This window comes from Haliotis rubra, unplaced genomic scaffold (assembly GCF_003918875.1).
Source record: "Haliotis rubra isolate DU_JTF1 unplaced genomic scaffold, ASM391887v1 Scf1170, whole genome shotgun sequence".
In the NCBI taxonomy this organism is placed as follows: domain Eukaryota; kingdom Metazoa; phylum Mollusca; class Gastropoda; order Lepetellida; family Haliotidae; genus Haliotis; species Haliotis rubra.
The window spans coordinates 138,288-164,615 of NW_025765082.1; the positions used below are offsets into that span (position 1 = coordinate 138,288).

Genomic DNA, 26,328 nt, shown 5'->3' on the forward strand with positions numbered 1-26,328 from the left:
CGATTCAGCCTTGCCCTGTGCCCTCTGAGAGGGTCTTTTCCACAGACATCATTAAATCTGCACATGTGGACAGACTCTTGTTTCTAAAGAAGAATTGGAAAGTTGGACAAATTATTATGTGCCTTCATCACACTATTTGAGTAAAATGAGAGTTATTGTGAAATATTGCCATTTCCCAATTATGTTAACTTTCAACTTGAGTCACCGAGTTATCTGATGAAAGGTGTATTTGTGAGATTACTTGATACTTTCATAGTGACAAAAGATTTTGTCCTTTTTAAATCTAGTGTGTCTGTTGACTGTTCTGTGCATATCTTTATGTTGTTAAAACTAAAAAAAATATCTACCCGTGAACTGTTTTATTTTCAACCTTTACACACAGTAACTGTTTTCTACTGAAACTGAATGGTGACCATTTGTCATAAATGTGAAGAGCCACAAAGCCATTATTTATTGTTTAATTTGTATGTTATTTTAAATACAAAGTTGTGGGGATCAAAGAGTCTGCAAAGCACAGTTTTGTAATGAATAGTATCAAATCCTGTGTGAATGTGTTAGCTTGTTGTCGAATTGTTTTACTACTAAATCATGTTCACTAAGAAGTCATCATGACAGCTTGACAGGTACTGACCTGAAATTTAAAAGAAGTTGGTAGAAAATGACAATATATCTGAAATTTGAATTTTGTCTGAACTATCGCCATAGTTATCGCAATAGTAGCTTGCAATAGTCTATCGATATCGCAATAGTAACATGCAATAGTCTATCGACATCGCAATAGTAACATGCAATAGTCTATCGACATCGCAATAGTAACATGCAAAAGTCTATCGACATCGCAATAGTAACATGCAAAAGTCTATCGACATCGCAATAGTAACATGCAATAGTCTATCGGGATCGCAATAGTTCCTTAGACCCCAATAGTCACCCCTATCCGATACAATTCCCTATACGTTCCCGAAATATTTCAGGTGAACAAATATCCAGACTTAGCATATGTATATAACGGGTGCCACCCTGTGGGGAAGGATAGGCTCTCCCTTTCGCGAACACCAGGTATCATCACTATTTCATAGTGATTCATACACACATGCCCTGTCATCGTATCCCACGGTGACTATCACTGGATTGTCTAGTTCAGACGCGATTTGCATACAAACAACATCATACAGCTGTAATACTGCTGGAACAAGTATCTGCTCATGATATAGTCACAACTGTACAATGAACTCTGCTTTTGGCAGAAATTTCTTATGAATGTGGAAAGGGTTTTGTCGCTTCTATCTCTTTCTAAATACACTGCCAGAGTTACATTTTAAAATACCTATACAAACCAGGAAAGAATGGAACACAACCCTGACATACATTTCATGTGTTTACTTGGATGTATTTATTGTCACTCAACAGCAATACAATCGCGATTGTGTGACGATGTAGATTAGCCAATCAATGGTGACCCAGTGGCCTGTTTTAGACACATAGACGGAGATTGGCTAAGTAGGACGACCTTGAACATGCTGACGGTCGTCTTGCTGCAGCTGCTCACGGCTGACACCAGACAGTTCTGGGTGGCACTAGTGGCGCTGAAAACAAGCATACAGAATTACAGAGAGCTACAACATGTAATTCTGACTGACAATAATATATAAGAGTATTTTCATGAAAACTCTTGAAATCAATAAACGCTTGGGGAATCCATCTTCAGACAATAACCAGTCTGTCTTGAGTACTGACATATTCCACGGCGTATAAGGCAAAAGTAAAAGTGATTTGAAATGATTATATAGAATCAGAGATGACAGCAGATGTTCTGAGATGAAGACGCACATCTTGCGCCAATGCCAGAACACGTTTCACGGTAGCGGTCTATCTCTCTGCGCGAACATTTCCCAAAGCCTCATATATTGTTTCCACGTGGTTAGAATATTCGCGGCCTCAGTAAAGCTTTCAAAAATGAGATATGTTAGGGATATTTAGAAAACAACAGGCGGACACTTGACATGCCTTTGCACGCGTTTGTGAGGTGTGCCACAGTGAGACTTTTTTCTGATTTGAGCCTGATCAACTTTCCTTCTATCATCCTGTGATATCCTTTCGGAATATCAAGTCCCCTCTTTACTTGATTGTGAAAAAGGTGGTGTCTAGTACATTCTATACAGTTTCTCATGTGTATGTAACTGATTTACCTGTTATCAACCTCAATACACCATCCATTTCACAAAAAGCAACAGTCGTAAATACCTCGACCGTCTTGGAACACAAAGAATCGACTTACGCGCACAGATGTTTCGAATCCAGAGCGGGGCGTCTACTGCCACATGTTCCTTTTGGTGCATTTTGAACGCATTTGGTGTCGAAATCTAATAAGAGAATATACTATGAATAATTCATTGTATCAGTCTAAAAGCAGAAGCCTAAAATGCCTTAGAATACATAATATAGACGTTAGTAGTTTTCCTTTTTAGGTCTAAATCTGATCGTTTAAACTACCAACGACATGCACCCCATATACATATCTCATATCTCGCCTCCGTCTCAGTACTTCCTCAACAAAGACATACACGTGTAGGCAACGAACTCATGCTGAACTTCTCACCTCCGATATGACCACAGAGTTTGGCCAAGCCGTCCTGCACTGTCTGGGAGTCGGCTACTGTGGGCTTCATCGCGTCATCACTGCATTGCCTCTGTACCTGCAGAGTACAGTTCACTGCCTGCTGGTAGTCCTTCAGATTACTGTACGACATGAAACGTTATATCTGTGCTACAATGTGTTCATATTGTGACAAATGTATATTCTATGTATGTAGCACTGGCTATTAAGTCACGCTTTCCCTCATTTTGACAGGACCTCTTTTAACATAATTTTCATTGTAGGTAATGTTTCATTCAATGAGCACTTTTCGAAAATCAGTCACATGCAGCTAGTGTAAACATACCCATAGCTGGTTGTGTCATAACAAGGTCGTATACTTTGTAATTTTGTGACACAGCCTTTGAAATTGTTGGAATTCTTCCATCAGTTATACACACAGAGACATATTGAATATTGAAAATAAAAGCATGTGACTGGTCGATAAAAGATATATAATATTATATATGTTTGTCTCTTTGGGTAAAATCAATAAACATGTTTTTGGGACTTCATTATCTATGTTCCGCTACATTTCTGTACACATTTGGAAATTAGCTTCATTTACCAGCTGGCTAACAATGTCCCACATTCATGGTACAGTGACTGTGGTGACTGAAGAAATATCATGAAGGTGTAGTGGATAATGATGAACCTGTCTAAAGACGCCAGAGAGACAACATTGCAATACCATGTATTGTCACAAAACATCGAGACTTCTTTTGACGTCGATTACTTGGATTGCACATTTGCAATTTCCAGTTCTTTTAATACATGACATTCTATGTTTATATGGAACACAGTCACTTGTCACTACAGGAGATAATAAGGGATTACTAAAAGTGTATATACCTGCACATGTTGCCATCCATTGTAATAGCGTGCATAATGTGTTGGCTTGTGTCCTCACTGGTTAGGTTTTCCGGGAATTGGAGCAGTATCCTGTTGTAGATTAAGCATTGATGGTAGCTACTTCGAATGTCTTCAGTGGTGGAACAGTCCACGGTTGGTGTGTCGAAGCTGTTGGGTGTTAGGCCTAACGAAAGTCAACACATGAATGTTAAAGTCGTAGGAACATGACGTTTGGAATACAATGGTGCATGCCTTTGGATTTATTTACGTTCCTTATCGCTTCTTGTGACAGGTATGGGTTACTGAAAATCAGTTCTAACCCAAGTATTAACGGGTATTTTAAGTTATTGTTTCGTATAAAACGATAACGAAATAAAGCTAATCCAATCCCTACATGACATGTTTTGCAACCAAACATAACTGAAGAGATATTGATTTTAGGTTATGAGAAATGTGTGCCTGTATAATGTCCTGTCAATAGAACACCTCTGAGTATGACATGCACTCTAGTGTCAGGTTGTGGCTGAAGGTGGTGACATTGTGTACCTGTTACTGCATTCTCCTGCTTACAAATTTTACAATGTAAAGTACAGTAAAGTTGGGAAATACCCTTGAAACACCAATACATCAACTTTATATGGCTGCTATTAATCAGATGTGTACCAATAGGTTTGCCAGTCGTGATGCAACAAGCCAATAGAAACTGACGTACATTCTGTGTTGTTTGGATTGGCCATTTCGTAGATATGGCGCATGGCCTCACCACAGGCTTGCATGTACTTGTGGGCACAGACTGGTGACAACTTTTGTGACCTGACATAATACACACAAATAGAGGCAATATGAAGTATGAAATCAACCTTTTATTCACATTAAGATTACAATTTGATGTTCAGGTATTTTAACTCGGTTACATGTAGATGATGGCCGAAAAAAAGCAAAAGTCATAACAAATTTTGACATTACTGAATACGATGGTCGTATTCCTTATGCCAGGAATATTTGTGAAAGGTTAATATCTTTAGAACTGGTTCGTGGATATGCCATTCTAAACAACATATAACACTGCTAAGGGGGAACGGATGCAAACAACCAAACAATCATTTAGTCGGGCCTATGGCAATGTGAATTGCAGTAATGCTTTTCAACACCGAACCCTTTTTGTGAATTTCCATAAAGACTTCGGTCGTCAGGATATACATGTACGCACGCACACGAGGTGTATAATTGAAAGGATAGTTATTTTATAACACGAATACTCACATACAAGTTGTCTTGTGTTCAAACTCTGTAAAGCTGAGGTTAATATAATCGCTGGTTGTCAAGTAGCTTACGGTAAAGCTGCAATTCACTATTTTGGTCGTCATTTCAAACATGCAGGTTATGTTGAATTCTTCAGGAACAAAAACGTAATGTTGAGTTAAATACAGAACATCAATTCATTCCGTTTGGTTTAAAGGGAACAATAGCTGTGAAAACTAAATGTATGGATCATTGAAAATCAGTGATGACACCAGGTGTTCGCGAAAAGAGTAAAAGTGTCCTGCCCTACCGTTAGCACCAACCATTTACAACATTTGCTTAAAACGCAAAGCATGGCCGCCAAGGTTTACAATGACAGTGCCAGATATGTATTCTGTCGGTGACTATAATGAAAATGATAAAAGTACCATTTGAGCAGAAGCCAAATGTATTTAGTTTTGAAGTTATGTCTTGAAACCTCTTCTCTAGATGATTTACAATAAACTTTTCTTCATGTCAAGCAATAGTCATGTTTTGGTGAATATCCGCTATTTGACTCGTAAGATATCAGCCTGTATTTTTACGTGCGAAAAAACTGTTAAAATGCCCTTGCATTTGTTTGTTCCACTGGTGGTACAGGATACATTCACGTTAAGCTGGTCACTGTGGTCGTCATGTTTGACAGTGATCCATAAATAGAAAACGTCAGTGCAAAAGAATATCCAGTCTTGAAACAAGTGCTAAAGCATACACTTCATTCTCGAGTTCGTAAGATTATTGAAAAGGCATTGAAACGAATCCTATATGGGTTCCGTGGCTTCTATAAAAGAGATATATATTTTCTGAGATATATGCGTATATTTACAGTATAAAACATCGACATATCTCTAGTTATGCTACATTCATGAGTTTCTTTGTTCTTGTTGCTACTAATAGGTGAGTACAATTTCTAATTTTGAATGTTCAAATTATGAAAAAAGTAATCCATATTTTTCATAAATAATTCACTAAGGAGTTTGATTTACAGTATTTTTACATACTCCACCTGGTACATGGTCTATGAAACTTGCCTACTTGATTGTCCTACTTCCCTGATGCTTTGTGACACCTGTGATGATCCCTCGTGTAAATATTTATATTCTGTTCCAGTTGGAAATGAAAGTGAATATTTTTGGTGGCGGGTCCCGATTAAGCATGCGCAAATAAATATTTGAATTAAATCTGTCGAAGTGATACATAATTATATATTCTGTACTCACTGTCCAAGTTGGCACAGGCATATTCTTGTATCTTCTTAATCATCTCTGAATCAAGCACCACGGCCTTGGTACATTTAGAGAGTATGTTTTGCACACACACTTGCGCTTTCTGGTAAGTGTCAAGATTCCTGGAACAAGGTTTTTTAAATGACAGTGCTGTACAACTGATCATATGAACACTATGCACAAGTATCATATAGTTACTGTTTTGCCACACCGCTAAGAAATACTCTATATGATAAGAGAATTCATGCAAAATTCCAGAAACATAGGCCCAACACAACCATGCAGTTGGTCGAAGAGGATAACTTCCCAATACTACTTTTTAACACAAAGCAATATTACAAATTTAATATCACATCTCACTTCTTGCTACCGCTCAACAATGATCTCAGGTCATCACATTTAGGGTTACAGCGACCTTTCGTCAACAGTGATTGACAAAAGACAGGACTAACTAGCTATAAGAAGTCGACATTAGCCAATCAAAAACACCTTTTGGAGTAAAACCGCATTAGTTCCAAACTGATTCCCATGCCAGTTCTCGATTCGAAATTCTAAAACGTAAGAAATAGAACTTTCGGAATGTCCTCAGTTTGTTGCCAAGCGCCAGAGAGAACTGAGATTACATTTTGGTGAGATTTGGAACAAGTCGAGCTGTATCAAGGGGTCTTAATATAATTGAGTCTGGGACCTACTGTTCACTGACTGATATCATGAGAAGGTAACTACACAGTTTGAGGTGCAGTGATATGCATGGATCAGTCAGTAAGAAGTCAGCCTTGTGATACAAAAAGAAGTGGAATGTCATCGATTCCGAAGCCCTCACTGCACTCAAGTCATCGTTACCATTAGTAGTATTTCAAATATTACATTTATCGTTTTATCTTCTTTATCGCTATCAAACTCTTGCCACCGTAACAGTCAATGGTAGGATAAGAATATATTGTTGTGATGTTTATAAGAAGTAATGTAGGTCAGGTCCATACTAACCTACACATATCAGCTAAAAATGCCGGGGTTATTAGATGTGATAAATACGAAGGATTTGACGAGTTCGCAAGTTCGTCTAAGGAAGGCATTTTGAAGGGGACATTGTACGCATCAAGACACTTCTGTGAGGCTACGAGCATAGACTGTGGATCAGTGCAGTTGACTTGCTGTGAGAGAGCGGTCACATCCAACGTCCCGTCATTACCTGGAATTCAATGAGATCACTAAACACGTATTAACTGATGTACTGGTATATCTTATGATGAAGCTTAAGTTCAATGGGCTCTTCACAAAATTATTTAAAACAGTCCGTCCAGCCAGGATCATTTGTCTTCGTTTATCACTGAAACATAGGCTTACATTAAACGATAACCTCTTACAGAATGAATAGATATATTAGTTCGACAGATTTGCAAACAGGATTCACACTTCGTAATTGCGCCGGATGTTGTGGAGACAACATCAAGTGAGTGAGTGAGTGGTTATTGCGTAATGGCTCATCAGCAATTGGCAACTATTTGCGGCGGACACCATCAAGACAAACATAATGCTTAGTTGGGTTCAAGTTTCCAGTAACGCCAACTGGGAAATATATTTTATTTTAAAAATGCTTCCAAATGTGAACAGTTCCGTGTTTCATGAATCATTCATTCATACGCAATCAAAATTCCAACCCGCCCACAAATTCCAGTACCCCTAATACCAAGTAGGTTGAGAATATTGACAATAGTTAAAATTCGGGAGAACTGATGAACCCATGTCAGATGAGTGTTTGGAACGAACATCCCGCAAGCCCGTTTTCCATTTCAAGAGGCGGATAGTTCAGCAACATACGGCAGCACGTAAAAATACTGACCTGAAACCAAAGAAAACAACGCGAACAGGTACAAGAGCCCCATGATTCCAACCGTTTCTGACATACATGTTCCTCTGCATGCTAAAGTGTTCATAAAATTATATACTAGACTTGACACACTCCCACATTGGTATCTATGTAGGTTGTAACACCTGGCTGATCACTCGAAACAAAAAAAGGATAACGGTATTGCGAAATATTCTTGAAAATATTCTTTATAGAACACTCGGATGGAAATTCCCAGATTACCCATTTTGACCCGTGCTGTATGTTGTTGAATGGATTTGTGTCGGATGCATCCACCATCATACATGCATACACACGCACGCACACACATATAAGATATCGATACAGATATGAAGAATAACAGACCATCTTCAGTCGGTAAGCTATGCCCGATCAATGTTACTAATTTCTGGAATGAGGCAAAATAAAAGTAAATAATTATCAAAAATACAGTACGTCTTATGTCATTTATGGCATCACATTGAAAGCAAGAAGTTGGCTGTTCCTTTTAATAATAAATGGACAGTAATTATTTATTTGAATGCTTTTTCACATTAACATACGAAAACATATTAAAATTTCAGTCTGACCTTTGTTTAACATTCACTTCAAATAATAAGACTGTTCCGCTCTCGACCCAGGTGGTAGTCACATGCACTTACACTCTCCCTGCATTCAAATCAAATCTCAAGACACAAGTGTTTGCATACATACATACATACATACACACACACACACACACACACACACACACACACACACACACACACACACACACACACACACACACACACACACACACACACACACACACACACACACACACACACACACACACACACACACACACACACACACACACACACACACACACACACACATACATACATACATACATACATATCATTTTGTATGATTTAGGAGAATAAAATCCTGAGTCCTGAGTCTGAGTCTGTAAGTGAAGCCTGGTATTCAGTCTGACTTGATCCGGGCTAATCAAATTAATAGCCAATCACGACTGTATGCAGCTTTCCTTATCGTCCTTTGTATAATTGCAATCAAGTAAGTGTTGTGTTTCAGTCAAACCCCAATACGACCAACTGCCCTCAGGAGCCCTGTCAGGAGCTTAAGTGGTATTGAACAGCGTTTCATTGATAACTTGTTTCATGGATGCGCATGTTATCACTGGGTTTTGGAAAGTAAGTAAGAAAATGAGACAAATTACCTAATCACGGTAACGCATGATCTCTGATAGTTATATGTTTTTTTATACAAACGTATAAAAACATTGCTTTTCACCAGGAAGAACATAACACTAAGTGGTCTAACTCAGGATCGAGAGAAGTTTGTTTGGCTGTGAAAACCTTGTCAGAAAGTGTCTGCTCGGAGATGTCCTTTCTCGATTCCAACAGTCTCAGATATTCCTGTTTTCCTAAACACCGGCAACAGAAGCAACAAAGAGAGCTGAGCTAGACGTTTTTCCTTCACAGTGTCCCATCTTCTGAACACTAGGCAGGCGCGTAGCAAGCCAGTTTTTTCGTGTAAGCCCGATAGGTTGCAAAGGTTTATGTAAGTATGTAAGTAAGTAAATATTGTATTTGCGTATCACGCATACATACATATAGACATACAAACAGGACAGATTAAAATATATACCACCTGGCCAGTAGGCCTATGGGACACGAGGTGTAATTAGTCTCATAAAATAAAATAATATTCCAATCATATCATGTTGTGATGTGAATGTATCTTTACAGACTGTGTGTAGTAAAAAAAAAAAAAGTGACAAGCGTCAGACAATGCAAGCTGAAACCTTTGAAACAGTAAGTATGTTGATATTGTATATACGGACAGACAGTCAAATGCGTGATCACACATCACACGGATGGTACACAATGATTTATAAAAATGTTCTGCTCTTCATTCTAATTTGTACATTATATAAGAATAAAGAAACATTCTTAATCATATCGACATTTGCAGATTGCATAATATGGATAAAGTGTTTTATTATATTGTATATACGTGTCACACAGTATACCGTCTTATGGACATGCAGGAAGGTCAAGCTAAATATATATATACCATTTATATTTAGATAGTATTGAGGGCTTGCCCAACCTTTTAGCAACAGTCATGTGTAAGCCCGGGCTTTATTTTATAATGGTAGCTACGCCCCTGTACGAACACCACAGTGAGGTTCAGTCTGAGTAAACTTGATTACATCAACGTTAGCTTGACGCCTACGACCCGGTGGACTTGTCCGAACTTACACATTTCCAGAATATCTAGTATAAGGGTAACGCTATTTTTCAGGGCATTATCATTTGCAGAAGCCCGAGGTCTTTCATTAACTGCTCGACAAAAGGAGGGCAGTTGAAAAGACCGAGGGCTTCTCAAAATCATGATGCCCTGAAAAATAGTGTTACCGTTATTATAGCTAAAATTCGATAGAATATTTAATAAATCAAAAACAAACAATGCTATCAGCTTTGAAGCATTTACTGCTAAAAACAAACGACGGTGGCCACTGACACACCTATGGAAACGTCATAGAACAAAACAGATGACCTCACTATTGACGACATTCGACACTGACCTTTGCCCACACTACCAGCCGCCTTTTTTTCCAAGGCTCAAGAACGTTAGAGTTCCAGTCGATGTTTTCAAGGTTGTATGTTGTAATTTAGGGTACGGTTGTTAAGGTTGGCACCGGCAAAAAAAGTGCATAATGAGTCAGAAATATCGTCAATATTGAACCCAAGTTCAAACGAGCCGTAGGTGATTGAACATCAAGAGCTACGCTCCTTATGACGTCACCTAACAACGGGCATGATAATGGCCCGTCGTCAACCAATTTGGGGGCATTATCAAGTTACAGTGACCCGCTCATTTCTGATAACATGCGGGCGTTTTAATGACAATTCTATCTATTTTAGCTATACATGTAATCACAAGTAAATACTATATTTCCACGGCGTTGACGTTGTTCACAGTTGTTTTTTGAAAGGCGATATTTACAGGTGAATGAGGTCCGGATCAAAACCTTGTGATGTTCCATCATTTGTGTCATTTGAAACAAATGCTCTAAATTTGGTGTGTAATTCATTACAATTACTGAAACTTGGCGTCAAGTGGATCGAAAGAGTCGCAACAGGCAATTCTCACATGTAGGCTCACTTCTGTTGGAAAATATCATACTTCTATATACACTGTCAGATAAACATAGAGTAACTTTTCATAAGCACATACTCTGCCAACATCATACAGCTACATTGTACAATCGACTCTGCTTTTGGCAGAGATTTCTTATCAATGTGGAAAGGGTTTTGTCGCCTCCATCTCTTTCTATATTCACTGTCAGATAAACATATTCCACAAAGAATGAAATAAAAACCTGACGTACATTTCATGTGTTTACTTGAATGTATATATTGTCTATCAACAGCAATACAATCGCGATTGTGTGACGATGTAGATTAGCCAATCAATGGTGACCCAGTGGCCTGTTTTAGACACATAGACGGGGATTGGCTAAGTAGGGCGTCCTTGAACATGCTGACGGTCGTCTTGCTGCAGCTGCTCACCGCTGACACCAGACAGTTCTGGGTGGCACTAGCGGCGCTGAAAATAAGCGTTTTGTATTTTTCAAAATCTATTAATTACCTATTGTGTTCAAACAATCGTCAAAATATGTAACAAAAGTGTTGATAACATGATTTTACACAAATGAACAAGTGAAAAGTCCCCTTTTCTTGAAAATGTTGATTTTGATGAGATTTCTTACAAGAATTAAAAAGGCATCGCCAGAACGCAACAGAAATCACCTTTCAGTTGAAATTGTGCAGCAAAGAGCCTGCACTGTATGGCTATAAAAATCCAGATTACTTTTGGAAATCGGCATCCGTTTTGAAGGAGTATCCAGGTCAGACCACTAAGCCAAATCTTGACGCTGCGACATGGAACATAGCCATTGAAAGACTGCACGCTGGAGATTACCAATTTTCTGTTGCCAGGCGTCTGAATGTTCGTCTGAGTACGATGTCACTGCTTGCAGCTCGTTACAACCAAACAGGTATAACAAATGACCGTCCCCGTACAGGCAGACCTCGAGTCACCACTGCAGCCCAAGATCGGTACAACTGGTAGCTACATTTGCTCGATCGTACGGCCACGTGTGAGAGCACAGCAACCAGAGTGCCTGGACTTCGAAGGTTATCCGGTCAAACTGTAGGGAACAGGCTGAGAGAGATTGAACTGAGAGCCAGGAGACCCGACATCGGGACCATGCTACGTGGTCACCATCGCAATCAGCGTCTTCGTTATCTAAACTTATCCATTTGGTTGTATGGACATTACCTTCTTCTAAACTGATGTAAAAATTCATTTCTTTAAGTCTATTTGTGGACGAGTTATACATGTTTGAAAATACAACATTTTCGCAACAGATTTCTGGGCATGCGTGTCTTTTTTGGAATAGTATATATTAAAGTATTTTCATGAAAACTCTTGAAATAATTAAATGTTTGGGGAATCCATCTTCAGACAATAACCAGTCTGTCTTGAGTACAGGCATATTCCACAGCTCACAAGGCAAAAGTAAAACTGATTTGAAATGATTATATAGAATCAGAGATGACACCAGAAGATCAGATAAGAAGACGCACATCCTGCTCAACCATTAGAACACGTTTCGCAGGCGGTGGGCTATCTCCTCTGCACACACATTTCCAAAAGGCTCAAATATTGTTTCCTCGTGGTTATAGTAAGCGAGTGAGTTTAGTTTTACGCCGCTTTTAGCAATAATCCAGCAATATCACGGGCTTCACAGAAATGGGCTTCACACATTGTACTCGTGTGGGGAATCGAACGTGGGTCTTCGGTGTGACAAGCGAACGCTTTAACCACCAGGCTTCCCCACCGCCCCTCGTGGTTAGAATATACACTGTCTCATTTAGGCTTTTAAAAATGAGAAATGTTTGGAATATCTAAAGGACACCGGGTTGGCACTTGGCATAGCTTTGCGCGTTTTTGTGACGGGTGCCACCGTGGGACAATTTCTCATTTGAGCATGATCAGGTTTCCCTCCATCATCCTGTGATATCCTTTCGGAATATCAAGTCCGCCCTTTACTTGATTGTTAAAAAGGTGGTGTCTTGTACATTCTATGCAGATTCTCATGTGTATGTTAGTAACTTATTTACCTGTTATCAACCTCAATACACCATCAATTTCACAAAAAGCAACACCCGTAAATATTCCCGACCTTCTTGTACAGAAACAATCGACTTACGCGCACAGATGTTTGGGATCCAAAGCGGGGCGTCTACTGCGGCAGGTTCCTTTGGGTGTATTTTGAACGCACTTGGTGTCGAAATCTAATAACAGAAAACCATAAGAATGATTCATTGTATCAGCCTAAATGCAAAACCATTAAACTAATTAGAATACAAAATATAAACGTCAGTAGTTTTCGTTTTTACTTCTAAACCTGGTCGTTTAAACTAACTTGGACATGCATCCCATATACATATTTCATATATCGCCACCGGTTTAACCTCTGCACACGTGGAATTAGTCGTATGGTTGTTGTTTTTATATTTTGCGTATCATTGCTCCCCTTAAAAAGACATACACGTGGAGACAACGAACTCATGCTGAACTACTCACCCCCGATATGACCACAGAGTTTGGCCAAGCCGTCCTGCACTGTCTTGGAGTCGGCCACCGTGGGCTTCATCGCGTCATCACTGCATTGCTTCTGTACCTGCAGAGTACAGTTCACTGCCTGTTGGTAGTCCTTCAGATTACTGTACGACATAAAACGTTACATCTGTGTCACAATGTGTTCATACTGTAACAAATATATATTCTATGTATGTAGCACTGGCTATTAAGTCACGCTTTCCCTCATTCTGAGATAAGTTCTTTTGAAATATTTTGCAGTTTGTGTTTCATTCTATGTGCACTTTTCGAAAATCATTGGATATCAGTCACATGAAGCTAGTGTAAGAATACTCATAGCTGGTTGTGTCATAACATGGTCGTTCACTTGCTTATTCTGTGACACAGCCTTTGTAATTGTTGGCATGCTTGCATCAGTTATACACACAGAGAAATATTGAATACCGGTATTGAAAATGAAAGCATGTTACTGGTTGATAAAAGATACATAATATTATATATGTTTGTCTCTTTAGGAAAGATTAATAACATGTTTTGGAGACTTTATTATCTATGTTCAGCTACATTTCTGTACACATTTGGAAATTCGCTTCCTTTGCCAGCTGTCTAACAATGATCCACATTCATGGCACAGTGACTGTGGTGACTGAAGCAATATCATGAAGGTGTAGTGGATAATGATGAAACTGTCTAAAGACGCCAGACAGACAACCTTGCAATACCATGTATTGTCACAAAACATCGATACTTCTTGTGACTTCCATTATATATATTGCACATTTGCAATTTCCAGTTCTTTTAATACCTGACGTTCTCTGTTTGTATGGAACATAGTCACTTGTTACAACAGGATCACAGGGAGACAGTATGGGATTACTAAAAAAAAATAATTAAATAATATATACCTGCACATATTGTCATCCATTGTAATAGCGCGCATAATGTGCTGGCTAGTGTCTTCACTGGTTAGGTTTTCCGGGAATTGGAACGGTATCCCGTTGTAGATAAAGCATTGATGGTAGCTACTTCGGATGTTGTCAGTGGTGGAACAGTCCACGGTGGGTGTGTCGAAGCTGTTGGGTGTTAGGCCTAACGAAAGTCAACACATGAGTGTTAAAGTCGTAGGAACATGAAGTTTGGAATACAATGGTGCATGCCTATGGATTTATTTACATTCCTTATCGGTGGTTGTGTCTAGGCTGTTGGGTGGTAGGCCTAACGAAAGTCAACATCAAATGAATGTTAAAGTCGTAGGAACATGAAGACTGGAATACTGTGGTACATACCTATAGATCTATTTACATTTATTGTCGGTTCCTGTGACAGGTGTGGGTTGCTGATCTTAACGGGCATTATAGAATATTTTTGGTGTAACACGATAACGAAATAAAGCTAATGCAATACATAAGTAGCATGTTTTCAAACCAAACATAACTTAAAAGATAATGACTTGAAGTTTTGATAAATGTTTGCATGTATAATGTTCTGACGGTAGCAAACCTTATGAGTATGACTGTGGATAGTGTCAGGTTGTGGCTGAAGGTCGTGACATTGTGTACCTGTTCCTGCATTCACCTGTTTAATTATTTTACAATATAAAACAGACTTAAAGTAAAGTAGGCAAAAACCCTTGAAACACCACTACATAGACTGCTATTAATCACACATGTTGTGACAAGCCAAAAGAAACAGACGTACATTCTGTGTTGTTTGGCTGGTATGCATTGAAGATGTGGAGTGCGACCTGGCCACAAGCTGGCAGGTACTTCCGGACACAGATCGATGACATCTTTTCTGTCCTGACATTAATACGGACATGCTCAGTTTTTATAACTTTTGTTATATGTTGATGGTGAAGAAAAAAAATTCATATTTCTCAAGCCAGGAATATTTGGGAAAGGTAATATCTTAAGAACGTGTTCATAGATTTTAGCATGCCATTCTAAATATCATATAAGTTTCTTTGGGGAAAATGATTAAAACGACCCAACAACCATCATTATATGGTTGATGTGAATTGCAGAGACGATTTTCAAGACCGAACCCTTTAAAGACATCGGTCGTCATGAGACACATCTACGCACGCACACGAGTTCAAAAGATTTTAAATCAGGAATACTCACATGCAAGTTGCCTTGTGGTTAAACTCTGCAAAGTTGAGTTTATTAAAATCGCTGGTAGTCAAGTAGTTGTAGGTAGAGCTGCAGTCCCCAATTTTAGACACCATTTCGAACATGCAGGTTATGTTGAATTCTTCAGGAACAAAGACGTAATGTTTGAATACAGAATATCGGTGCAAGTGAATGCACAAACCAAGGGTTACAATAATAGTACCAGAAATGTATTCCTTCGGTGACTTTTGTACAACTGGCAAACGTATCATTTATCTGAGCATCTAAGGCAGACACCAAATAGACAGGTATTTACTATTGAAGTAATATCTTGAAACCTCATATCTACAAGTACTGCTAGTGTCCATCACAAATATGTCGATTTAGCTGCAGCAGGGAGTGATTTGATAACACAAAACCAAATGGAATCAAACTTTTTTATCCAGTTAACGAAGGTTGACTTGTCGCGTTTCATCAATGAATATGAATATTTTTCAAAAAATTACGCGGTGACATAGTTTCTGTACTGTAGTTTTTCCGTGGAAAAAAACAAATAACGAAACCTATCCTATATTGATAACTGATTCTGATTTCAAATCTAGCTCTACAGGCTATACAGCTAAAACAAACTGCTCACATCTTTTGCAGACATACTTTGAAAAAAAATAGAAACACTGTCATTTGGGGGGATTGAATGTATCCTTTGTGGCTTAAGATTTGTCTTGACAACATCACTAGTTTTGACATAGCAAAGCAATATACATATGATGACAATACCATTGCAAGATTACTTTCATCCTTGTCGTGTCCTTAAAATCCCGAATTCATTTGCAGTCATCTTTTGTACCTGATTCCAGAGTCATTGTATTTGTCAAAGATATATCCACGCCAAACACCAATATCCCACACAACAAACGTCATTTATATAACAGTGGGGCATTTGTGACGAGACGTTATTATCTTCAAAGGTTCAGGGCATTTTGTCAAAGATGTAAGCAAGCATGGCACCTGAATCTTACTTAGGAAACATTATGTACACATGCATAATAAGAAATGGCTTTGAAAGTATATTTTAAGTAAAGTTCCGAGATATCGCATTATATTAACATTATATAACATCTACATCTATTTAGTTTTCTTATTTTGAATGTTCAAATTACGAAAAACGTACCATATATGAATTAGGAAGTCTTACATCAACAGTTTTTAAATGAAACCCGATTAAGCATGCGGAAAAATCATTTGAGAATCAAAGAGGTACATAAATATATACTCTGTACTCACTGTCCAAGTTGGCGCAGACATATTCTTGTATTTTCTTATAGTCCGCTCGTGTTAGAGGCGTACTGGTGTTACATTTAGCTAGTATAGTTTCCGTACACACTTGCGTCTTCTCGTAAGCATCAACATTCCTGGAACAGGTTTTGTTAACTAGCAATGCTGTACCATGGACAATATGAACACTATGTACAGGTATCGTGCATGTACTGTTTTGCTACAACCTTATCTATACTGAACATCATTGAAAACGCACCACCTGTATTAGATGGGATTTCTAAGAGCATAAATGAGCAATCGGTGTAAATTTTACATACTTTTGTAGACCAATGATTGGTAAAAAAAAAAAGAAACAAGAACCTATGCAGCAAAACAGTGAAGTTTTAATTCAGCTGACCATGAAAGAAAGAGGGAGTCAAATTGGAAAGTCAGTAACGTGTATGACCACCGTTAGCAGCAACACAAGCTGTGTAACGTCTCCTCATTGAACTGATAAGTCTCTGAATAATGTTTTGAGGCATTCTTGTTGCCAGGCATTCTCAAGTTCCCCAAGGTTGTTGATCTGTGGGCGACGTGAGAGGCGTTGGCTGATGTAATCCCACAAGAGATCAATGGGAGACAAATCTGGTGACAATGCAGGCCATGGATGTAGAGGAATGTTGTTGTTTACCAGAAACTGTGTTGCAACACGTGCAGTGTGCGCTCGAGCATTGTCCTGCTGGAATGTGTGCAGATCTTGATGTTGGTTAAAGAAGGGGAACGACGTTGTTCTGAAGAATGGTGTCACGGTAGTAAAGGGCATTCACTCTGCCACGACAAACTACCAGAGCGGCATTGTGATGATAACTGATCCCTCCTCACATCATAATGCTGCCTCCACCCCACCGATCTGTTTGCACAACACAGTCCTGATGGATACGTTCTCCCCGTCGACGCCATACCCGTAGACGCCCGTCAGCATTTCGCAAGTGAAAACGTGACTCGTCGAAGAACACAACACCATGCCAACGTCGTAACAACCACAAACGATGCCCATCGTTGGCGTTCACGGCGATGTCTATCAGTCAGGATGTGTCCAACATAAGGGCGTCGACACCGTAATCCTGCCGCACGGAGACGGCGTCGGCCGGTGGAAGCACTGATCAAACCACGTCGATCTTGGACAGCGTTGGCGGTTCTGGCAGCCGGCAACGTACGATCCCGAATATGGCGCCGAACAATGTCTCGATCTTGGCGAGGGGTGGTAACGCGTGCCTGGCCAGGACGTTGGCGATCCCTGGTGGTTCCTGTTTGTTGGTACCTGTTGGCAAGTCTTATGATGGTGGAATGACGGCATCCAAATCGTCTGGCAATAATCCTGCTTGATGTGCCAACTTGCAACATGCCCAACGCCCGTTCTCGTTCCTCTGGTGACAATCATGGCATTGCAAAATAAACTTTACTTGTACAGCTAAAATGAGAATGATTTTTTGCCGACGGTCATTTATACCCCTAATCAGTATGTTTTATGCATGCAATTTGTGTTTTTCGTGTGTGTTGTGCATGAATTTTGTTGTTGTCATGTGATGTGTTCCATGATGTTGTTACGGTTAAATATTTGCCGTGACAAAAGGTTTAAGAATCCCCTTTGAACCAGCAAAATATAACACAGACAAGTCTAAAATGTTCAATAATATAATGAGCAAACAATGAGCAAGCTACATTCTACCATGGATACGTGAAATGCTCGAATTCGATTTCACGGCGCCTTACTGCGCACGTATACAACACTGCCGCACTACTTCAGCTTGGCCACCAACATGACTAATATCAACACAACAGACGTGATGGAAATGCTGATGAAACATTTATTAAAACTCGAAAAATACAATTATACGATTTCTCCTCCACAATTGTTAGGGAACCTCACTATCATAATTAGTACCTTTTATTATATAAATATTCAAACTCAATTACAATACACAGCCCCAAACATAAACAAACAATATCTAACATATAAATCAGGAAAACCTTGTAAAAATACATCCCTATCTATCACTATTTGTGCGGCAAAACATTCGAAAACATTTACCTACCTGGTAAATGGTATATTTGTTTCCTATTAGAATGAGAAAAAAAAATTGCAAGATAACGGTCAGGTGAAACACAAAATTTAGGCCACTCATACTCCATCATGTCCCGTTGCATCGTTCAAAATGTCAAAAATTTAACCACGAGAATTCCACTCGAGGCTGTCACTGCTATGTTCGTACACTTTGAAAAGCTTGGCCACAATCCAGTCCCAAATGATGAAAACAATGTTCCAAGGAATCCCAAGTTAGTCGCATGTACACAAAGCAGCACTGTCACTCTTTCGTTGCATGCGTGGGTGGAGGCACGTACGTGAAATCATGATCAACACTCGCCGGTCATAAAAATTAACAGTCTTTGATGAGTTACAGGTCATAGGTCGATCAGAAAAGGATGTATTCTTGGATTCTGCAGGGGCCAGGTTCGAAAGTCAGTCAACTATTTTCCACTGTCACTTCGAATTTCAACCTTTCGTAAAATGTAAACACTGGCTCGTCCACCATTTCAAACTGTTGCGTAAATGTCTACTTCCAAGAAAATAAGTAGGTCAGACGATTCCATTATAGTGTGGTCAGGGGGGGTACAGTAACACGGCACACAAAACAATAGGCTGGTTTCGGTCGTGTGGAGTTATGATTATAAAAACCCAGCCCTTATGTGTTACATTATTGCATTGAATAAACAGTAGTTTGTTTTCTTTGGACAGAATATTTTTTATGTTGCAATGTTAACAAAAGTACGATCGGCACCCACTACTCCCTTCACAGACGAGTTCAATTCGCCTCTCGTCCCATGCCGGATTACGCTGTGTCTTCCGCAGAAGTTCGATGTTCAATCGGTTATGGTAGAATGGAGATAACCATACTGTTTTTGGAAATTAGATGAATGTTAGACCGAATTGATAGTCTCTAAATTTCATTTGAGGCTGAACGCGTAGCATGAGGTTTCAAATGATTAATTTTGAGACTATCAATTTGGTCTAATATTCATCTAATTTCCAAACATAGTACGTTTATATCCCAAATGAATCACAATACAGATTTCTAATACAATGCAATTGAGTCACAAATCTAAAGTTATGGGTCACATATATAAAATATTAACTCACCAGAGTCTTGGTAATCACAGTGAGATCAGATTTTTATAAATGGAGCTTGTTTACAAATGAAAGGAGTCAGGCACGAAGTGTCAGGGTCAGACGATGGCGATGTGACCAAGGACGAAGCCGAGGCAAACAACGATGGGCAACTCCAGTGATATCGAAAGTCCCGTGTAATTCCGTGTGTTTGTCCGTGTGTCAGTCCTTGCGTGTCGCACAACACAACAGCCAGCCTTTATATATACTGACACAGATTCTCGAACTTTCCAGCAAAGCATGGCTGTATCATTAACCACTTAGATCTTTTTCGAAACGTGTTGAACATACGACATGACGATGTCAACACATAAACATCCGGTCAAGGGAGGTAATTCTGGAGAGCTATCATAAAGGCGTGCCGCAAAAATACTGTTGCCACTGAACATATATGACTCAAAATGTAACCCACAACCAAAACTCAAACTTTAAACATTGTGCCTCATAATTATTATCACCTAACCAATGTAATTACAAATTACAAAAACACACTCTTGTAACAATGTCTTTTGTGTTATTATCAACATTTCCAACGTTCATTTTCACTCTCAAAACAATCCTATTACCATATTTCAAAATTTACAGGTGGTGCGTTTCCAATGATGTTCAGTATATTTGATGATGCGGAATTCCAGAGACAACACAATCATTGTTCCAGACTACACCTTGCTTTGACTAAGTTCTCGATTCGAAAATTCTAAAAGGTAAACATCTGTCTATGCATTGTTGGATGCGGTGGTTTGCATGAAAAACAGCAGTCAGCAGACTGAAAAGGTCAGTCTTGTGATACCGATAGAAGTGGAATACTGTCCATTGGAAAGCACTTGCTGCAATCAAGTCATCGTTACAATTGTTTTCATCGTTTATCTATTTTATCTGGAAAAGTACTAATGTAAGTAAAGTCCATACTAACCTGCATATATCGGCTAAATATGCCGGGGTTATCAGTTTAGGCAAAACGGAAAAGTTGGCAATGGAAGGCAATTTGAGAGGGATATTGTACTCATCAAGACACTTCTGTCCAGATACGAGTATAGACTGTGGATCAGTACAGTTGACTTGCTGTGAGAGAGCGGTCATATCCAACGTCCCATCATTACCTGGAATAATTTCAAAGAGTTATCTAAAGACGTATTTACTGATGTACTGGTATGTATTATGATGAAGTCCTATAATTTGTCTTCGTTTATAACCGAAAAGTAGGCTTACTTTTTAAAAAAAATACTTTCACAGATTGAAAAAGGTATATTAGTTTTTGAGCGATCTGCAAATTGGAATCACAGTTTCTCATTGCACCGGAAGTCGTGGAGACATCATCAACTGAGTGAGTGAGTGAGTGAGTGAGTGGGTGAGTGAGTGAGTGTATATGGCTTAATGTTTGCAATACACACCATCAATGCAAACATAATGTTTATTTGGATTCCACTTTTGCTGTATAACCCTAGATGGGAAATATGTTTTTTTCAAACTCGCCCACAAACTTCCGTAGAAGTAGCCCTAGTACTCGGTAGGTTGCATATGGAAAAGTTAGATTCGGGATAGTTGATGAACCCAAGTCAGATGAATTTTACATTTCAAGAGACGGATATATAAGTGACGGCAGCACTTACCTGAAATCAAAGAAAACAACGCGAACAGATACAAGAGTCCCATCGTTCCAACCGTTTCTTGGCAAAGATTCACGTTCCTCTGCGTAATTACAGTGCTGAATTATATACTGGGCTTGATACACTCCCACATTGTTATCTGTGCAGAATGTAACATCTGGCTGATTACACAAAATCATAACAGATAACGGCAAAGCTAAATAGTGTTAAAATAATTTTTTTATGATATATGCGGATAGCAGTTTTTAGATTACCTATTCTGGCTCTATGTTGACTTATCTTTGAATATATTTCCATCACACATACACACACGCACGCGCGCAAGCACGCACGCACATATCTTAAGTCGGTAAGCCTTGCCTGATTCATAAATCAGAAGTATTTTAAGCACACATATTGCTGTAAGTAAAGCCCAGTGTTAAGTCTGACTTGACTCGGGCTAATTAGTTTAATAGACAATTATAACTATATGCAGCTTGCCTAAATTGCCCTTGTGTAATTGCAATCAGTGTTTCAGTCAACACTACCAACTGCCTGTCGGGAGATTAAGTGGTATTGAACAGCATACAGTTTCATCGATAACTTGTTACACGGATACGCAACAGTGTCCTACCTTCTTAACATTAAGGTATGAACACCACAGAGAGGTTCAGCTTCAGTAATCTCGATTACATCAACGTTAGCTGGACGCCATCGTCCCAGTGGAGTTGTCCGAATTTACACATTTCTAGATGGTCTAGTCACAAGTAAATGCTATATTTCCACGGTTTTGACGTTGTTAACAGTTGTTTTTCCAAAGACGATATATACAGGTGAATGAGGTCCGGGTCAAACGTTATGATGTTCCATCATTTGTGTAATTTGAAACAAATGCTCTAAATTTGGTGCGTAATGCATTCCCATTACCTGGCATCCACACATGTAGGTTCACTTCATGCATCAGCGAAAAGAAATGATGTCCGATACTGGGGGTGTAACGATGCATCGAACTATCGATTGATTGCGATTGTGAGCCCCCAGATAATACTTTATCGATAGGTGTATGAAATGACGATCCAATACATTGATAGTTGCATCAACTATCAATACTATCGCTTTAATTTGTTTTATAAATAACGGTACTTGAAAACATGTTCTGTCCTACAGTCCTATCCCCGATTCAGATTAATCTCTATTTGCTGTAAGCGACAGCATTTTGCAGTGATAGTTCACACACACACGCACACGCACACGCACAAACGCACATGCACACACACACACACACACACACACACACACCCTCCCTTACCAAAATGGCAGCTCACGCGAACAGCGGGGATTTTGCGAAATTTCAAATTGTAAACAATACAGCTGCAGCTGTATGGGAACACTTTGGGTAAAAACAGATAAAGTGGACAAGAAGCGAGTTGCATGTTGGAAGTGTAAGCTGATATTGAAGTATTGTGGAAATACAACAAATTTGACTGATCATGTGCGTCGGAGGCACGGTCTTGATGCGCTTGCCCCAACCAAGGGTAGGCCTAAGAGACAAACAACCCTGACAGTGATAAATGACAACACTACTCTACTTCCGTCTTTAAAACGAGCAAGAGACATTTCGGCAGCCAATCTTGAACTTATTGTGAAAGATTTGCGACCAGCCAGTGTTGTCCAAAATGATTGGTTTAGGAACATGTTGAGTGTTTTGGAACCACGTTACACATTCTCCGATTCAGCCTCGCCCTGTGCCCTCTGAGAGGGTCTTTTCCACAGACATCATTAAATCTGCACATGTGGACAGACTCTTGTTTCTAAAGAAGAATTGGAAAGTTGGACAAATTATTATATGCCTTCATCACACTATTTGAGTAAAATGAGAGTTCTTGTGAAATATTGCCATTTCCCAATTATGTTAACTTTCAACTTGAATCACCGAGTTATCTGATGACAGGTGTATTTGTGAGATTACTTGATACTTTCATAGTGACAAAAGATTTTGTCCTTTTTAAATCTAGTGTGTCTGTTGACTGTTCAGTGCATTGGATATATCTTCATGTTGTTAAAACTAAAAAAAATATCTACCCGTGAACTGTTTTATTTTCAACCTTTACACACAGTAACTGTTTTCTATTGAAACTGAAAGGTGACCATTTGTCACAAATGTGAAGAGCCACAGAGCCAGTATTTATTGTTTAATTTGTATGTTATTTTACATATAAAGTTGTTGGGATCAAAGAGTCTGCAAACCACAGTTTTGTAATAAATAGTATCAAATCCTGTGTGAATGTGTTAGCTTGTTGTCGAATTGTTTTAATACTAAATCATGTTCACTAAGAAGTCATCATGACAGCTTGACAGGTACTGACCTGAAAGTTATAAGGAATAAACTACTGAACACATTTTATGGTTTAAGTAGCTTAATGTAAAAGAATTTGGTAGAAAATGGCAATATATCTGAAATTTGAATTTCGTCTGAACTATTGCCATAGCTATCGCAATAGTAGCTTGCAATAGTCTATCGACATCGCAATAGTAACATGCAATAGTCTATCGACATCGCAATAGTAACATGCAATAGTCTATCGGGATCGCAATAGTTCCTTAGACCCCAATAGTCACCCCTATCCGATACAATTCCCGATACGTTCCCGAAATATTTCAGGTGAACAAATATCCAGACTTAGCATATGTATATGACGGGTGCCACCCTGTGGGGAAGGATAGGCTCTCCCTTTCGCGAACACCAGGTATCATCACTATTTCATAGAGATTCATACACACATGCTCTGTCATCGTATCCCACGGTGACTGTCACTGGATTGTCAGGTTCAGACCCGATTTGCATACAAACAACATCGCACAGATGTATTTCTGCTGAAACAAATATCTGCTCATGATATTGTCACAACTGTACAATGACATTTCTTATGAATGTGGAAAGGGTTTTGTCGCTTCTATCTCTTTCTATATACACTGTCAGATAAACATAGAGTAACATTTTAAATAACTATACAAACCAGGAAAGAATGGAACACAACCCTGACATACATTTCATGTGTTTACTTGGATGTATTTATTGTCACTCTACAGCAATACAATCGCGATTGTGTGACGATGTAGATTAGCCAATCAATGGTGACCCAGTGGCCTGTTTTAGACACATAGACGGGGATTGGCTAAGTAGGACGTCCTTGAACATGCTGACGGTCGTCTTGCTGCAGCTGCTCACGGTTGACACCAGACAGTTCTGGGTGGCACTAGCGGCACTGAAAACAAGCATACACACTTATAGAACTACAACATTCAATTCTGAGTGACAATAATAAATTAAAGCATTTTAGTGACTCTTGAAATCAATAAATGCTTAGGGAATCCTTCTTCAGACAATAACCAGTCTGTCTTGAGTACTGACATATTCCACAGCGTATAAGGCAAAAGTAAAACTGATTTGAAATGATTATATAGAATCAGAGATGGCACCAGATGCTCGGAGATGAAGACGCACATATTGCGCCAACACCAGAACACGTTTCAAGGTAGCGGTCTATCTCTTCTGCGCGAACTTTTCCCAAAGCCTCATATATTGTTTCCACGTGGTTAGAATATTAGCGGCCTCAGTAAAGATTTCAAAAATGAGATATGTTAGGGATATTTATAAAACAACAGGCGGACACTTGACATGCCTTTGCACGCGTCTGTGAGGTGTGCCACAGTGGGACTTTTTTTCTGATTTGAGCCTGATCAAGTTTCCTTCTATCATTCTGTGATATCCTTTCGGAATATCAAGTCTGCTCTTTACTTGGTTGTGAATAAGATGGTGTCTAGTACATTCTATGCAGCTTCTCGTGTGTATGTTACTCATACACCTCATTTACTCATTTACCTGTTATCAACCTCAATACACCATCCATTTGACAAAAAGCATATCTCGCCTGCGTCTCAGTACTCCCTTAGTAAAGACATACACGTGTAGACAACGAACTCATGCTGAACTTCTCACCCCCGATATGACCACAGAGTTTGGCCAAGCCATCCTGCATTGTCTGGGAGTCGGCCACCCTGGGCTTCATGGCGTCATCACTGCATTGCGTCTGTACATGCAGAGTACAGTCCACTGCCTGCTGGTAGGCCTTCAGATTACTGTATGACATAGAAGGTTACGTCTGTTCGACAATGTGTTCATATTGTGATAAATATGTATTCTATGTATGTAACACTCACTATGATGTCATGCTTTCCCTCATTTTGAGAGGAGCTCTTTTAAAATAATTTTCATTGTAGTTAATGTTTTATTTTATAAGCAATGTTAGAAAATCATTGGATATCAGTCACATACAGCTAGTGTAAACATACCCTTAACTGTTTGTGTCATTAGAAGGTTGTTCACATGCTTTATTCGTGACATAACCTCTGGAATTGTTAAAATGCTTGCATCAGTTATAAACACAGAGAAATACTGAATGTTGAAAATGAAAGTATGGGGACTCACAGGGTTATAAAAAGCATAAAACGTTTGTACATTTGTTGAAAGAAGTATGAAACATTGTGATCACAAACAGTTGACAATTGGTGTCACTGGTTAAGAAAGACACAAATATATATTTGTCTCTCTGGGTGAAA

General features: G+C 39.1%; 2 protein-coding genes across 4 annotated transcripts in view; both read right to left on the reverse strand.

Moving 5' to 3' along the window:
* The window catches only part of LOC124258140, a 99,407-nt gene that overhangs the window by 61,621 nt on the left and 11,458 nt on the right, over positions 1–26,328 (reverse strand). The window lies entirely within an intron of this gene.
* On the reverse strand, positions 1,370–21,848 carry LOC124258171. Of its 3 annotated transcripts, none has more exons than XM_046692244.1 (9): positions 21,733–21,848; positions 21,036–21,222; positions 16,924–17,051; positions 15,652–15,781; positions 15,227–15,327; positions 14,434–14,617; positions 2,600–2,739; positions 2,279–2,363; positions 1,370–1,586 (listed from the first exon to the last, which is right to left on the reverse strand). In XM_046692244.1, the coding sequence occupies exons 1-9, from the start codon at positions 21,773–21,775 to the stop codon at positions 1,442–1,444; spliced, it is 1,143 nt and encodes a 380-aa protein (XP_046548200.1). In that variant the 5' UTR covers positions 21,776–21,848; the 3' UTR covers positions 1,370–1,441. The 3 variants fall into 3 exon arrangements, with proteins under 3 accessions (XP_046548200.1, XP_046548192.1, XP_046548185.1); XM_046692236.1 differs by lacking the exons at positions 2,279–2,363; positions 2,600–2,739 and adding exons at positions 13,137–13,221; positions 13,514–13,653; XM_046692229.1 differs by lacking the exons at positions 1,370–1,586; positions 2,279–2,363; positions 2,600–2,739 and adding exons at positions 11,247–11,467; positions 13,137–13,221; positions 13,514–13,653.